At 45.2% G+C, this 13,910-nt stretch overlaps 1 protein-coding gene across 2 annotated transcripts in view; it reads left to right on the top strand.

Moving 5' to 3' along the window:
- The window catches only part of ABL1 (ABL proto-oncogene 1, non-receptor tyrosine kinase), a 122,503-nt gene extending 109,194 nt beyond the window's left edge, over window positions 1–13,309 (top strand). For both annotated transcript variants that reach the window (XM_053374073.1, XM_053374074.1), the window contains exons 8-11: window positions 188–340; window positions 4,669–4,758; window positions 5,922–6,086; window positions 8,262–13,309. In XM_053374073.1, coding sequence (XP_053230048.1) covers window positions 188–340; window positions 4,669–4,758; window positions 5,922–6,086; window positions 8,262–9,919 — 2,066 coding nt within the window. In that variant the 3' untranslated portion in view covers window positions 9,920–13,309. The remainder of the gene's footprint in view (window positions 1–187; window positions 341–4,668; window positions 4,759–5,921; window positions 6,087–8,261) is intronic.
- Window positions 13,310–13,910: the final 601 nt, after the last annotated feature.

Genomic DNA, 13,910 nt, shown 5'->3' with positions numbered 1-13,910 from the left:
CCTACTTAGAGTAGACCCTTTGAAACTGATGGGATTAATTTGGGTCCATTAATTTCAGTGGGTCTACTCTGAACAGAAGGTAGACACAACCTGTTGTTGTTTATATGTGTTCCCACCTTTGGCATAACCTCCCATTTAAAGTATCAGTACATTGAAAATGTCTTACTGACTTCCTCTTCCCCTGTAGCCTTTGGTGTCTTGCTTTGGGAAATTGCAACATATGGGATGTCTCCATATCCTGGGATCGACCTATCTCAGGTCTATGAGCTCCTAGAGAAGGACTACCGAATGGAACGACCTGAGGGCTGTCCGGAGAAAGTCTATGAGCTCATGAGAGCATGTAAGGTTTTACTTACTTCTACATCTTAGTGGGTTGCTGGGGTCGGCTGCAGTCACAGAGAAGCAGGGAGTTGCTCTTCACCTGGTCTTCTGCCCTTACTGACCCTTGTAAGAACAAGCTGATAGATGACAGGCCCAGGTGTCCCCATGAGAAATGTGAGTTAATTGTTATTCCAGTTGAAGATGAAAGCATTGCATTATTTCACCTGGCTTTAGTTACACTCATTATGTTCTTGTTTATTTTATTTATCGCATTTACATTCCACCATTTTTTCCAAGGAGCTCAAGGTGGTGTACATGGTCTGCCCCCCCCCCCATATTAAGCTTTTTCTGAGCTTTTGCTTCCATTGGTGACAACCACCTTGGGGTTTTATTCTCCAATAAATCCTTATATCTAATCCAAACATTGAACAGTGCTTTCCTGACAATATGATTTTTAAATGCTTTGTGTACTTTAACTTTGTCATACCACAAATATGCATGCCACCCAAAAACGTTGTTAAAACCTTCTAAGTCCAAAATGTCTGTGTTCTCAAGAAGCAGCCAGTCTTTCAGCCAGCAGAATGCTGCTGATTCATAATAAAGTTTAAAGTCTGGCAGGGCAAATCCACCCCTTTCCTTTGCATCAGTTAATATCTTAAATTTTATTCTGGCTTCTTGCCCTGCCAGACAAATCTAGAAATATCTTTCTGCCACTTCTTAAAACAGTCCATCTTGTCCACAATTTGCAATGTTTGAAACAAAAACAACATTCTAGGCAATACATTCATCTTTATGACTGCAATTCGGCCCAACAAGGAAAGCTTCAAATTTGACCAAATTTCTAGATCTTTTTTCACTTCCATCCAACATTTTTCATAGTTATCTTTAAACAAATTCCCATTTTTAGCTGTCATGTTAATCCCCAGGTATTTCACTTTCTTAACCACAGTCAAACCTGTTTCATTCTGAAACTTCTCTCTTTCAATCAATGTTAGATTTTTCTCTAAAACCTTAGTTTTGACTTGTTCAATTTAAAACCTGCCACCTGACCAAATTCTTGAATTAGTTCTAAGACTCTTTTAGTACTAGATTCTGGCTCCTGTAGCGTCAAAACTAGGTCATCTGCAAATGCTCTCAGTTTATACTGTTTAGCTCTGACCTGTATACCTTTAACCAACCGGTCCCTTCTAATCATGTTCAGCAGGACCTCCAGGACCGATATAAAAAGCAACGGGGAGATTGGGCACCCCTGTCGTGTCCCTTTTTCTATCTCAAATTGTTCAGTGACCACGTTATTTACAATTAGTTTAGCCTTTTGTTCAGAATATATTGCACCTATACCATTCTCAAAGCCTTGGCCTACCCCCATACCCTGTAGGTTCTTTTTCATAAAACTCCAAGAAATGTTGTCAAAAGCTTTCTCCGCATCCACAAATATCAGAACAGCTTTGGTGTTTATATTCACTTCTAGTTTTTCCAAAATGTCAATTATATTCCTCAAATTATCAGATAGATGTCTTCCCGGTAGAAAGCCCGCTTGGTCCTTGTGAATCTCTTCAATCAGTACCTTTTTCAGTCTCTTAGCCAAAATATCAGCAAAAATTTTGTAATCCACATTTAATAAGGATATGGGACGGTAGTTCTTAAGTTGAGTCTTTTCAGTTTCCGTTTTCGGTATAAGTGTAATATAGGCCTCTTTCCACGATTCTGGTGCCCTTTTCCCTTCCAATATTTCATTACAGACTTCCTTCAAAGGTTGTAATAACCACTCTTTCAAAGATCTGTAGTATCTGGAAGTCAGCCCATCCGGTCCTGGAGACTTGCCCAATTGCATGTTTTGAATGGCACCTTCTATCTCCTGGTCAGATATTTTAGAATTCAACATTAGTCTACTTTCTTGTGAGATTTTTTGTAATCCGTTTGTTTTCAAAAATCGGTCAATGTCCATTTCATTCTGTGGCCCTTGTGCATATAATTGTTTGAAGTACTTCTGGAAGCAATTTCTAATCTCAGTTGGATTATGTATGTCTTTTCCTTCTACTTCCAAATTTGTAATGGTATTTAGTTTTTGTCTTTTTTTCAATTGCCAAGCCAATAGTTTCCCACATTTATTCGCTGATTCAAATGTCTTCTGTCTCATTTGTTTAATTTTCCATTCTATTTCCTGATTCATCAATTCCATATATTGTACTTGGTATAATTTTATTTCTCTCAAGATCTCCTGCGACTTTGGCTTTACTCTCAGTTTTTTCTCCCCTTCTTTTATTTTCTCCAAAATTTTATCTTTTTTCTCATTTCGACTTCTCTTCTTTATTGCATTCTGTTTTATCAAGAACCCTCTCATCACAGCTTTACTTGCATCCCAGATTACTCTTTTTTCAACATTAGTGGTCATATTTATTTCAAAATAGTCTCTCAAAGTTTTTTGGGCCTTTTTATATACTTCTTCATCTCTAAACAGGGTGTCATTCATCCTCCATCTAAAGGAGCCGGTTGTTGTTTGCTTCATCTCCATCTTTACAGCATTGTGGTCTGAGCAAGTTTTAGGGCAGATTTCCACTTTCTTTATCTTTGGTGCCATTCCTCTAGTAATCCAAATTTGGTCAATCCTAGTCATTTTAGCTTCAGAGAAGAATGTTCCCTCTCTCCCCAGGGGGTTCTTAGTTCTCCAGATGTCAATCAAGTCCATATTGTCAGTCAATTCAAAGAAAGTTTTTGGTAGTCTACCATCTTTGGTGACTACCTGTTTTTGTGCCTTATCCATATTTGTAGATACAACTCCATTCATGTCCCCCATCAGAATTATATTACAGTCCATATAGTCCAGAAGGATCTCATGGCCGAAATATTGGGAAATTTTGGAACAAGAAGGAGAAATTAAAAGAAATTAAAAGATAAAGTGAGAGATTGGCTTCATTATTATCAGATAATGGAGGCTTACAATTTAGACAAGAAAGTCGGTTTCCAGGTGGAAAAATCTAAATTGGAAACAGAATAACCCAAAACTAAGATTTTGTCAAAGATGTATAACTTGCTGTTGAAATGGAATACCCAGGACGAGACGGTTAAAGCTGCCATGATTAAATGGGCACAAGATGTTGGACATAATATTATGTTTGCTGACTGGGAACAGTTTTGGACCACCGGTATGAAATTTACGGCATGTAATGCCTTAAGAGAAAATATTATGAAAATGATATACAGGTGGTACATGACCCCAGTCAAGCTTGCAAAAATTTATCATTTGCCCGATAACAAATGTTGGAAATGCAAAGAAAATGAAGGTACATTCTTTCACCTTTGGTGGACGTGCCCTAAGATTAAGGCTTTCTGGGAAATGATCTATAATGAATTGAAAAAGGTATTTAAATATACCTTCTTGAAGAAACCAGAGGCCTTCCTCTTGGGCATGGTCGGCCAATTGGTGTTAAAGAAGGATAGAACCTTTTTTATGTATGCCACGACAGCAGCAAGGACACTTATTGCAAAGTATTGGAAGACGCAAGAATTACCCACTCTGGAAGAATGGCAGATGAAGATGATTGACTGTATGGGTTTGGCAGAAATGACTGGCAGAATCCGTGACCAGGGAGAAGAGTTGGCGGAAGAAGATTGGAAGAAATTTAAGGACTATTTACAGAAATATTGTAAAATTAATGAATGTTGAATGATGTCGGATAGAAATTAAGGGGTTTTTAGCTGTAATGTTGTGAGTGATATGGGGAAAAAAAGGGTATAGAAATAGGTTAAAAATTACCGATAAGGATTTGCTGAACTAATAATTTGAATTGGAATACAAGAAGGGGAGGTATGAGGAGGTCAGTGAAATATGTCATTGAAAAATAAGTATTGTGAACTATATGTGTTTTTAAACTTTTTTGCTTTTTCCTTTTTGCTTTTTTTTATTGTATTAAATTTGAAAAGCTTAATAAATATCTTTTAAAAAAATAAATACATGGTCTGCCCCCCACTCCTCATTTAATCTGCAGAATGTAATCTGTGGCATAGGTTAGGCCGAGAGACGATGCCTGGCCCAAGGTCACCCACTGAGCTCCATTGCTAAGTGTGGGATTTGAACCCCCGTCTCCCAGGTCCTCATTTAATTCTCACAGTGACCCTGTGAAGTAGGTTAGGCTGATACCCCGTATCGCTTCACCCTTATGGCTAGGAGGAGAACTCAAGGAAGTGCACCTTCTCATCCATCAGGGAGTTTGGCTTCTCCTCCCAAAGAGCTCTTAACTTGTGAGAATGGGAAGAAACTGCATGGTAGAGAGAGTGGGTTTGCACACGTTTTGAAGGCATTTCACAAAAGCGCTAACATTCCGCCCTTCCTTTCCCACTTTTCAGGCTGGCAGTGGAGCCCATCCGATAGGCCTTCCTTTGCAGAAATCCACCAAGCATTTGAAACTATGTTTCAGGAATCCAGCATTTCTGATGGTAGGTGCCATCACGGATAATTCTCGCTCTGTGGGAGGCGAGATAAGTGCTTTGTTTTCTGCATGATTGCTTCATCTGCATAACCCCACGCATTTTATTTTATTTTTGGAGATGTAGTGGAAATCTTCTTTTGATAAGTCAGGGTAGGGGGCCACCAACAGTTCTGGGTCCAGAAACTCAGGCAGACAAAACCCACTGCAGTCAACTGAAGGCAACCAACCATGCTCTCAGCACCAATGAAAACCAATAAATGAATAGAAAGAACCTACCCAAGTGATGCTGACATAAAAACCTCACATATACACTAAGTAAAAGAATCTAATTTCACTTCCCCTCATCTGAAAATAGTGTCTATGTAGATACTTTTGTAACCCAAGAAAATCTTTAATAATTTTTTTAAAAAGAAACTCAAGACTAGCACCCAAAATGGACTAGTAGTCAACACAAACACGCACACAGAGATACTAGGGACTGTGTCCCCAACTCTCTCAGCTCTCCAACCCCTTGCCATTCCCCCCATTAACCCCCTAGAGCAGCGGTTCTCAACCTGTGGGTCCCCAGATGTTGTTAGACTACAACTCCCATCATCCCTGACCACTGATCATGCTGGCTAGGAATGATGGGAGTTGTAGTCCAACAACATCTGGGGACCCACAAGTTGAGAAACACTGCCCTAGAGCTTTCCCTCCCCACCCCATGCACCTAGGAAGCAGAGCCAACCAAGGCTGGATCTAGACACATCAAAGAAGCGTTTCCATTTAAAGTGTTGTAAATTTAAACAGGGAAAACAGGCAGAGAAAACCAGAACTCCACATCACCATCTGGTGGCACAATGTTATTTTGCATATACAACACATATAAATCGCTTTTCCTTTGCCAGTCTAGCTGAGTCCCAACTTATATTTTTGTCTGCATCCTCCTTCTCCCTGCTGAGTTTTACAAGGGGCAGCAGCAAGACTTTATAAGGAAGTTGATGGGCAGGGCTGCCCCCTGAGCTGGTTGCAAGGAAGGCTGGGGTTGGTGGGGTGGTGCCTCACTTGTCCTAATAGAATGGCCTGCACTGCAGTAAAGGCTTAATTTCTGTCAGTTGCTAACTCTGGTTAGTGCCTGTTGACTCTTTGCTCTCTCTCCCCCCCTCCCCACCCTATCCTTGTGTTTTCCAGAGGTGGAGAAAGAGTTGGGGAAGAAAGGAATGAGAAGCGTAGTGAGCACCTTACTACAAGCTCCAGAACTGCCAACAAAGACAAGAACATCCAGAAGAGGAGCTGAATGCAAAGAAGCCAATGAGAGCTTGGAGGCGGGACCCACCAAAGGGCCAGGGGAATGCGGTATGTCCTAGCTCTGGTAGCAAGGCGACTCAAGGTGGCTCCAGGACACTTGAGGCACCTTGAAGAGGCTTGAGGCAGCCTGCAGCACACAAAGCAGCTGGGTCAGGACTCCAATGCATCATTGGGGTTGCTCCTTCCTAGATTTGATGTGTGTTTATGAGAAAGAGATGTGTGTTTAGAATCATAGAATCATAGAATCATAGAGTTGGAAGAGACCACAAGGGCCATTGAGTCCAAACCCCTGCCAAGCAGGAAACACCATCAGAGCACTCCTGACATATGGTTGTCAAGCCTCTGCTTAAAGACCTCCAAAGAAGGAGACTCCACCACACTCCTTGGCAGTGTGTGTTTGTGTGTGTTTTATGATGTGTGTTTATGAGAAAGAGATGAGAAAGAGATAAAAGATGAACGTGGTTGTTTTAATAGCATTATGAGGATTTTTTTGAGAAGTATGCTCATACCAGACCAGGGCACAGTCTGGATCTTAACATTAAAAAAATATTGTTAAACAAGTTAACAAAATTTATATGCCACTTGATTGTACATGGAACTCCTAAGCACTTTGCACAAATAACATTAAGCAAACATTAAAATTATTGACAACAGACAAAGTTAAAAACAGGAGTTAAAAAAAATGATTCCAAAGGGTGGGTGACACTCAAATTAAAAACACATCCAAGTTCAAAATCAGTTAATTTAAAACATCTTAAACAATGAGGGCAAGGCCATCCCCAGAGAGGTGGTGTTAAAGGGTTAGCCCTTGCCCGTGCTTACCTCTGAAGCAGCTGCTGCTGCTGGGGGCGCCCCTGCCCCCATTGGACCAGGCCTTGATATAGCTCCTACTACCCTGGTAGATTGAGCCCAGGTGTGCTCTCAAGCAATCGGGCCAGGCCTCCCTCTGCCAGTGAAATCCAGCTGCTATGGAGGGGGGTCACTTACAGTCTCCGGCTGCTGCACTAAATTGGGCCCCCTTTACCCTGATCCACCAGCCAGGTTCCTTGTGTTCTTATTAGCTGTGGTATTTGGGAAAGATCCTCCATGTCTAAGAAAAATCTACCTGGAAGTGCCATTTGCTGGTGAGGCATGAGATCTTGCTTGTGGGCTTCCCATAAGGCATCTGGTTGATCACAAGTGTATTTCGCAGTCCTAACTGGGAATTGAACCTGGGACCTCCTGCATGTGAAGCAGGTGCCCTGCCACTGATCTGTGGTTCCATGTCTTAATGATAAAGAAAGATTTCATTCCTCATGGTTCTGAATTAAATAGGGGCATAGGCAGCTGCCTTATACACAGATCATTGTTCTATCATGCTCAGTATGCTCTACAGTGGCCGGCAGTGGCTCTCCAGGGTTTGAGGCAGCTGGTCTTTCCTAGCCCTACCTGGAGACACTGCCAGGGATTGAACCTGAGACTTTCCACATACATAGCAGGTGCTGTATTGCTGAGCTAAGTTTGCAGTTTGACACTTGAGATTAAGAGGCAGCTACACACAAATGGCCACCCAGCTCCAGAAAGCCTATTCAAATTGGCCTACAGCCCAGAGATTTCTGTTGCAAGTTACTGGAGTGAGAACTTAAGAAGGGCCATGCTGGTTCTTCAGACTCCAAACCTGTCCACCATCCTCTATTCCAGCATCAGATAACCAGATGCCTCTGACTATGTGCACGACGCACGGGCACTGGCATGTTGCTTCCCAGCAGCTCTCAGATAAACTGCCTCCAAACAGAGAGGCTGCGCCTAACTATCATGGCTAACAGCTGCTGATAAATAAACCTTCCCATTCCTCCATGAACGTGCCTGATCCGCTCTTAAACTCAGTGGTCGTCACTGCGTCTCACAGTAGTAAATCTTTAAAAGTAGCTACTTAAGAGAACGAGCTGAGAAGTCATTTGGTGTCCTTAGATAAGCTGCTCTCTGCCCGCCCCCCCGCCAAACAAATCTGCAGCATGGTGCGGGATAATCATGCTGCTGTACCTTATAAGAGTTACTGACATAATTCATGTGAAGCACTTTGAGAGCTTAGAATAAATACCAGGTCTTATTATTATAGCAGTGTAACTTATGCCTGCCACATTTCAAATCAACCTCCAGACAGGCCTATAAGGCGAGGAGATTGGTTTGCCGGTTAAGCAAGTGCTGTCTAATTCTTGACTTTCTATTTTTCCTGCTCTGCAGATCCCACAGACCACGAGCCAGCAGTGTCCCCCTTGCTGCTGCGGAAGGAGAGGGGCCCTGCAGACGGGGGCTTGAATGAGGATGACCGCTTGCTCCCAAAGGACAAGAAGACCAACCTCTTCAGCGCCCTCATCAAGAAGAAGAAGAAGATGGCCCCCACCCCACCCAAGCGGAGCAGCTCCTTCCGGGAGGCGGACGCCCATCTGGACCGCAAGGGAGGGGGTGAGGAAGAGGGCAAGGAGGGCAGCAACGGGGCTGCGCTGGCAGACGCCGAGGACCGCTCCAGGTTCCAAGGTGCCATCAGCGAGGCTGGAGTCACCAATGGGACTGTGTCTGGGAACTCAGGGTTGCTGTCGCCCAACCCCTGGAAGAAATCTGGCCCTGCCACCAATAGCCGGCCAGGGGGCAGTGAGGAAGAGAACAGCTTGAACTCTGCCAGCAAGCGCTTCCTGCGATCGTGCTCAGCCTCCTGTGTGCCCCATGGGACCAAGGACACAGAGTGGAAGTCCGTCACCCTGCCCCGGAACCTGCAATCCACAGGGCGTCAGTTCAACTCGTCCACCTTTGGGGGGCACAAGAGTGAGAAGCCTGCCCTGCCTCGGAAGAGGGCCAACGAGGCAAAGGCAGACGTGGTCACCCGGGGGACAGTGACCCCACCTCCTCGGCTGCTCAAGAAGAGCGATGAGGCGCCCGAAGACGTCTTCAGAGATGCCGAGTCCAGCCCGGGTTCCAGTCCGCCCACACTGACGCCCAAACTTATCCGGAGGCAGCAGCTTGTGCCTCCCGCCAGCCTTCCTCACAAAGAGGAAGGCATGAAATCCAGTGCCTTAGGAGGTGGGTTGGGAGCAGAGCAGAGCCCCTCTGCCAAAGCTGGCATCTTCCTCAGCAAAGCTCCTGCTGAAGAGCCCCGGCTGAGGAAGGCAAAACAGCCTTCGGAGAAAGACAAGGGGAAACTCTCCAAGTTGAAACCAGCCCCGCCCCCTCCACTCTCCTCCTCCTCTTTTTCCATAGGGAAAAGCAGCAAGGGGGGTCTTAGCCCGGGACACGAGGAGACACCCATGCCAAAGGGCAAGCAGCCAACTCAGGCCACAGACTCCTCGAGCATTGAGCCCCCCAAGTCCAGTCTGTTAGCAGAGGGGATGAAAAAGCCTGCGATCTCCTCTGTACCAAAGCCCCCATCCTCCACAAAACTGCTGCTGATGGCAGCCTCCGCCTCCTCCACTACTTCTCCCTCATCTGCCCCAAGTGTTGACCAGCCTCCCTCTACGGCCTTCATCCCCCTCATCTCCACTCGTGTCTCCCTGCGAAAGACCCGCCAGCCCCCAGAGAAGATCGCCAGTGGTGCCGTCACCAAGGGGATGGTCTTGGAGAGCTCTGAGGCTCTGCGGACGGCCATCAGCAAGAACTCTGAGCAGATGGTGAGCCACAGCGCCGTCCTGGAGGCAGGCAAGAATCTCTACACTTTCTGTGTCAGCTACGTGGACTCCATTCAGCAGATGCGGAAGTTCACATTCCGGGAAGCCATCAACAAGCTGGAGAACAGCCTCCGGGAACTCCAGATCTGCCCTACTGCAGCCACCGGGGGCCCCTCTGCCACCCAGGACTTTAGCAAGCTGCTCAGTTCTGTGAAAGAAATTAGTGACATCGTCCAGAGGTAGCAGAAGCCACTGGATACCTGTAACTGGGGAAGATGATGGGTTGCTGCACAGCTGAGTGCAGATGCAGGACTTGGGGGTGGGGTGGCACGGGTGGGGGTGGAGGGCATCAGTTGGGACTGGCCAAGGCATTTTGTGGCCTGGGGCAGAACAAAACAGCCCCAAAATCGTCACACATATTAACTAACACAGGGTGATGTCTTCTGCGCTTGACCCAACTGAAACCAGTGGGTCCCAGGAAATACAATTCAAGGGGTGTGTGAGGCTATGAAGCTCACTGAAGTGAAGCAGGTCTGGATCTGGTCACTGCCGGAAAAGGAGGCTTCCCAGGAGATACAAAGGTGCACCACCTGGGGTCCTGTGATGGAAAGAAGTCAATACACAAACAGACACAGAAAGTGTGCAAGAACAGATCTCCTCAATTTTAGCCAGGGGTTACACAGGATCCTCTGAGGGTTTCTATCTCCCTCCCTCCCTCTGTGTCACCCTTAAGGGCTCTCAAAACCCTCTGCCTCACCTTGAACCACCCCGTCCTATCAGGTGTGGGCACAAAGCTGCCTGTTCAGTGCAGGTCTAGCCCCTGAACCAGAGACTCATTGAGAGATGGTCCACCCATCCACATCTCTCTCTCCCTCTCCCCCTCTCCCTTTTCTAACCCAGATTCCCTGCTGTCTCGAAATCCTCTTATCTGTGGAGTTCTCGCCTTGAGGGGAAATGACTGAACAGTATTGAGGCTGGCATCATTTCCTTTTATTCCTGTTTAATGTTTCATTTCTTTTGGACTAACCTGTATGTTGGAGGCTGTGCTTGATGGACCCTGCTGCCTGGACCAGTTTTCCTGGCCAAAAGGTGTATGGAGGAGGTCTCTTCAAGTTCCTTCCTCCTCTTCTCCCCTGTATGGTGTTTTATTCCATACCTGCCCTTCTCCACTTCCCTGTCATCTGCACCAGATCTCTGTATTTTCCAGTTTGGAACTGGCTAGCGAAGGGGACAGAGGGAGGAGGAGATATTGGCAATGATGCAAAAGCCCTGTCTTGCCAGGAGAATCTGAGCAATTATTATGTCCCTTTGCCCCCATGTTCCCACCACTACCTGTATCCACTGTCCAGGGGTCCTTTATCTTACCTTACCTTACCTTAGACCTGTTCTGGTGGTGAAAAACCACCACCACCACCGCATTCCCATCTCTCCAATAAACAGCCTAGCCAAATTATTTCGAAAATGGCATGATTCAACCAGGGCATCATTAAAGCAGGAACCTCCCTAAATGTATGCTGGTGGTGAATTGCTAGCATCTGACTAGAAATTTAAATGGGAGCTGTAAATCTCTCCCCCTCAAAAAAAAAAAATGTAGCACTGTCCTGCAAAGAAACACTTTTGGTGGGTTTTCAGAAATTTGTTAATTTTCATAGAGGTGGGGCTTACTATCAGTATTTAACCAGAGGCAGAAGAGAATTTTATCCTCCCACACTAATTTCCTTCCTGAAACAAGCTGCAGTCATTCCCACTGTAGATTCACTTTGTGCTTTCATATTTGGACTACAAAGTACTTTGTTCAGGGCATGGATGGGAAACCTGTGGCCTTCTGGATGCTGTTGAAACTCCCAGTTCTCAGCGGCCAGCATGGCCAACAGTCCAGTGGGTATGGGAGCTGTGAGCCCAACAATGAGGGACTGGCAGTTAGTTCTTGTTGGATGCCTGGCCCCTTGTCAGGGATTTTGGAAGTTGTAGTCCAATAACGTCTGTAAGGGCACACAACCACTGACTCTTGATTTAATGAAAATGAACTGCAATCCTTTGTGTTCATAAACCCCTCTTGACAAAGGCTCATCTTACAGTAGCACCGCTCCTAACAAGTGCCAAGAGGGGATTAGATGATTGAATGCAAAAGGTAATTCCCTGCAGATGCCAAACTAGGCATGTCAGGAAGAAGTGTGCAGGAAGAAGGCAGGTCACATGCTGTCTTTGTCTCTGTAGGATCCCTCATCCTCAATTAAATAGATAGATATATAGATAAGATAGACTTGGATGGCTTTAAAAGAGGAGTGGACAATTCAGGGAGCAGAAGGCTATTGATGGCTACTTGCCATGGTGGCTGTGCTCTGCTTCCATAGTCGGAGGCAGTAATGCTTCTGATTTCCAGTTGCTGGAACTCTTGAGAGGGGAGAGCTTTTGAAATCATGTTCTATTTGCCTGTTTCCTGCGGGCATCTGGTTAGCCACTGTGAGAACAGGATTCTGGGCGAGATGGCTCATTGGCCTGATCCAGCAGGCTCTTATGTTCTTAGATAAACAGACACGCACAGGGGAGCATTTGATCCCATCTGCACAGAGGGTTCTAAGAGCCAGGAGCAGTTTTATCCAATGAGACATTTGTTGACAGAATCTCCTAATCCAAGAGCATAACTAACCCCCTGCCCTTTTGCAAAGCGATTAGCTCCTCTGTCTTGCTGGCTTCCCAAAGCCTTGTCCCATCACCTGCTCACCAGTCTACTGTCACATTTACTGCCCAGGAGGTTTCAATCCCACCTACTGTCCCTTTGGCAAAAATTGTTTTTTTGATCAGCTCAATGCTACTTCACCCTGTTAACTGCAATTTACCGCCACTTGATTTTTTAAAAAGCGAGGCTCAAGGAAACCAAAACCGATTATCATTCGCCCCTTCCTTTTCTTCTTTGGCCTCGCGCTGTCCTTATCCTATGTGTCTTCAGCACTAACCACTTTTAAATTACATTGCTGCCTTCCTCTTTGAGGGTTTTTTAGCTGTGATTCCTGCATTGCAGAGGGTTGGACTAGATGACCCTACCAATTCTATGATGCTACAATTTCCTTTTTTATACGCTGGTTATGTCGCTGTGACATTTCTGAGACTCTTTCCTCTTCACTCCACCCACAAAACCCACTTGCACACCGCTCTGCAAAATAGCCATAACATTTTTTTTTGTACATGACAATAAATATGGGGATGTAAATGCACCACTGCCAGCTGCCTTTGTGGACCCAGATGTGCATGACAAAAAACAAACAGTAGACCAAAAAAGACTTGCACCCCTAAACACTCACATACACACCCAGAAAACGATCTCTCTTTTCCAGTTGGGCTCTACTGTTTCCAGAGGGTACCAATTTCGTTTTTGTGGATAATCTCTTGTTGCCACTATAGATATATGTTTGTAACTCAATATTACACACAGTTTTTGTAGGTCTTTCTGTCTGTTTCGTTTTACAACATGTGAATAGCTGTGTCTCTCTTTGCACCCCCACCCACCCACGCAATAATACTTGCGGGACTTTGTAGTTTTCCTCCCTCAGCTGATGATTGTCCAGTTCAGAATGCGGGGCTGGGGGCTGGAGGATACCTCCCCTCCCCCCTGTAAATGGCTTTCTCTCTCTATCTTTGGCTTTGTGTTTGTTTTTTAAATAATTCCAGATTTTTCTTCCTTAGCATTTTTTAAAAAATAAATTGATGTCAAAGAACGGAGGAGCATTTTCTTCCCTGTCAAATGAAGTCAAACTCTCTCCGGTTTCAGATGGATAGGAAGGTTGACACCCTTCAACACCTGACGGTACGCTGCACAGCCTCATTGTGGGATTCAGCATGGAAGCAGCACTTTTATCTCTCTGAATTTCTGGGGAGGGGAGTCTTCTACCTGCTCAGAAGTCCACACACACAAAATTGACATTTTTTGGATAGACTAAACAGGTCTCAAGATGTGGTGAAGCTCCTCCCCAGAAAAAAATTCTCACACATAGAATGCTAGTGCATCAGCGAGAAGGGCAATGCTAGAGCTTTGGTAACCTTATATCTAATTCTGGGGCAAGCATAAGAATCTCTCAGGAGTTGGGAACCCCCCTCAGGCCATCGACCACAATCGTCATGAGCAGCATTCCAGGGATGAGGAGGGCCAGAGGCAAAAGTGTGTGAAGGGGTGGCAACAAATGCAACTCTGCCTTTGAACAATAGGCTATATTGGAAAGGGATAACTTGGCCATGG

Source organism: Podarcis raffonei, chromosome Z, assembly GCF_027172205.1.
Source record: "Podarcis raffonei isolate rPodRaf1 chromosome Z, rPodRaf1.pri, whole genome shotgun sequence".
Lineage (NCBI taxonomy): Eukaryota > Metazoa > Chordata > Lepidosauria > Squamata > Lacertidae > Podarcis > Podarcis raffonei.
The sequence above is the reverse complement of the archived record's forward strand: the minus strand, read 5'-3'. Positions and strand labels throughout refer to the sequence as shown.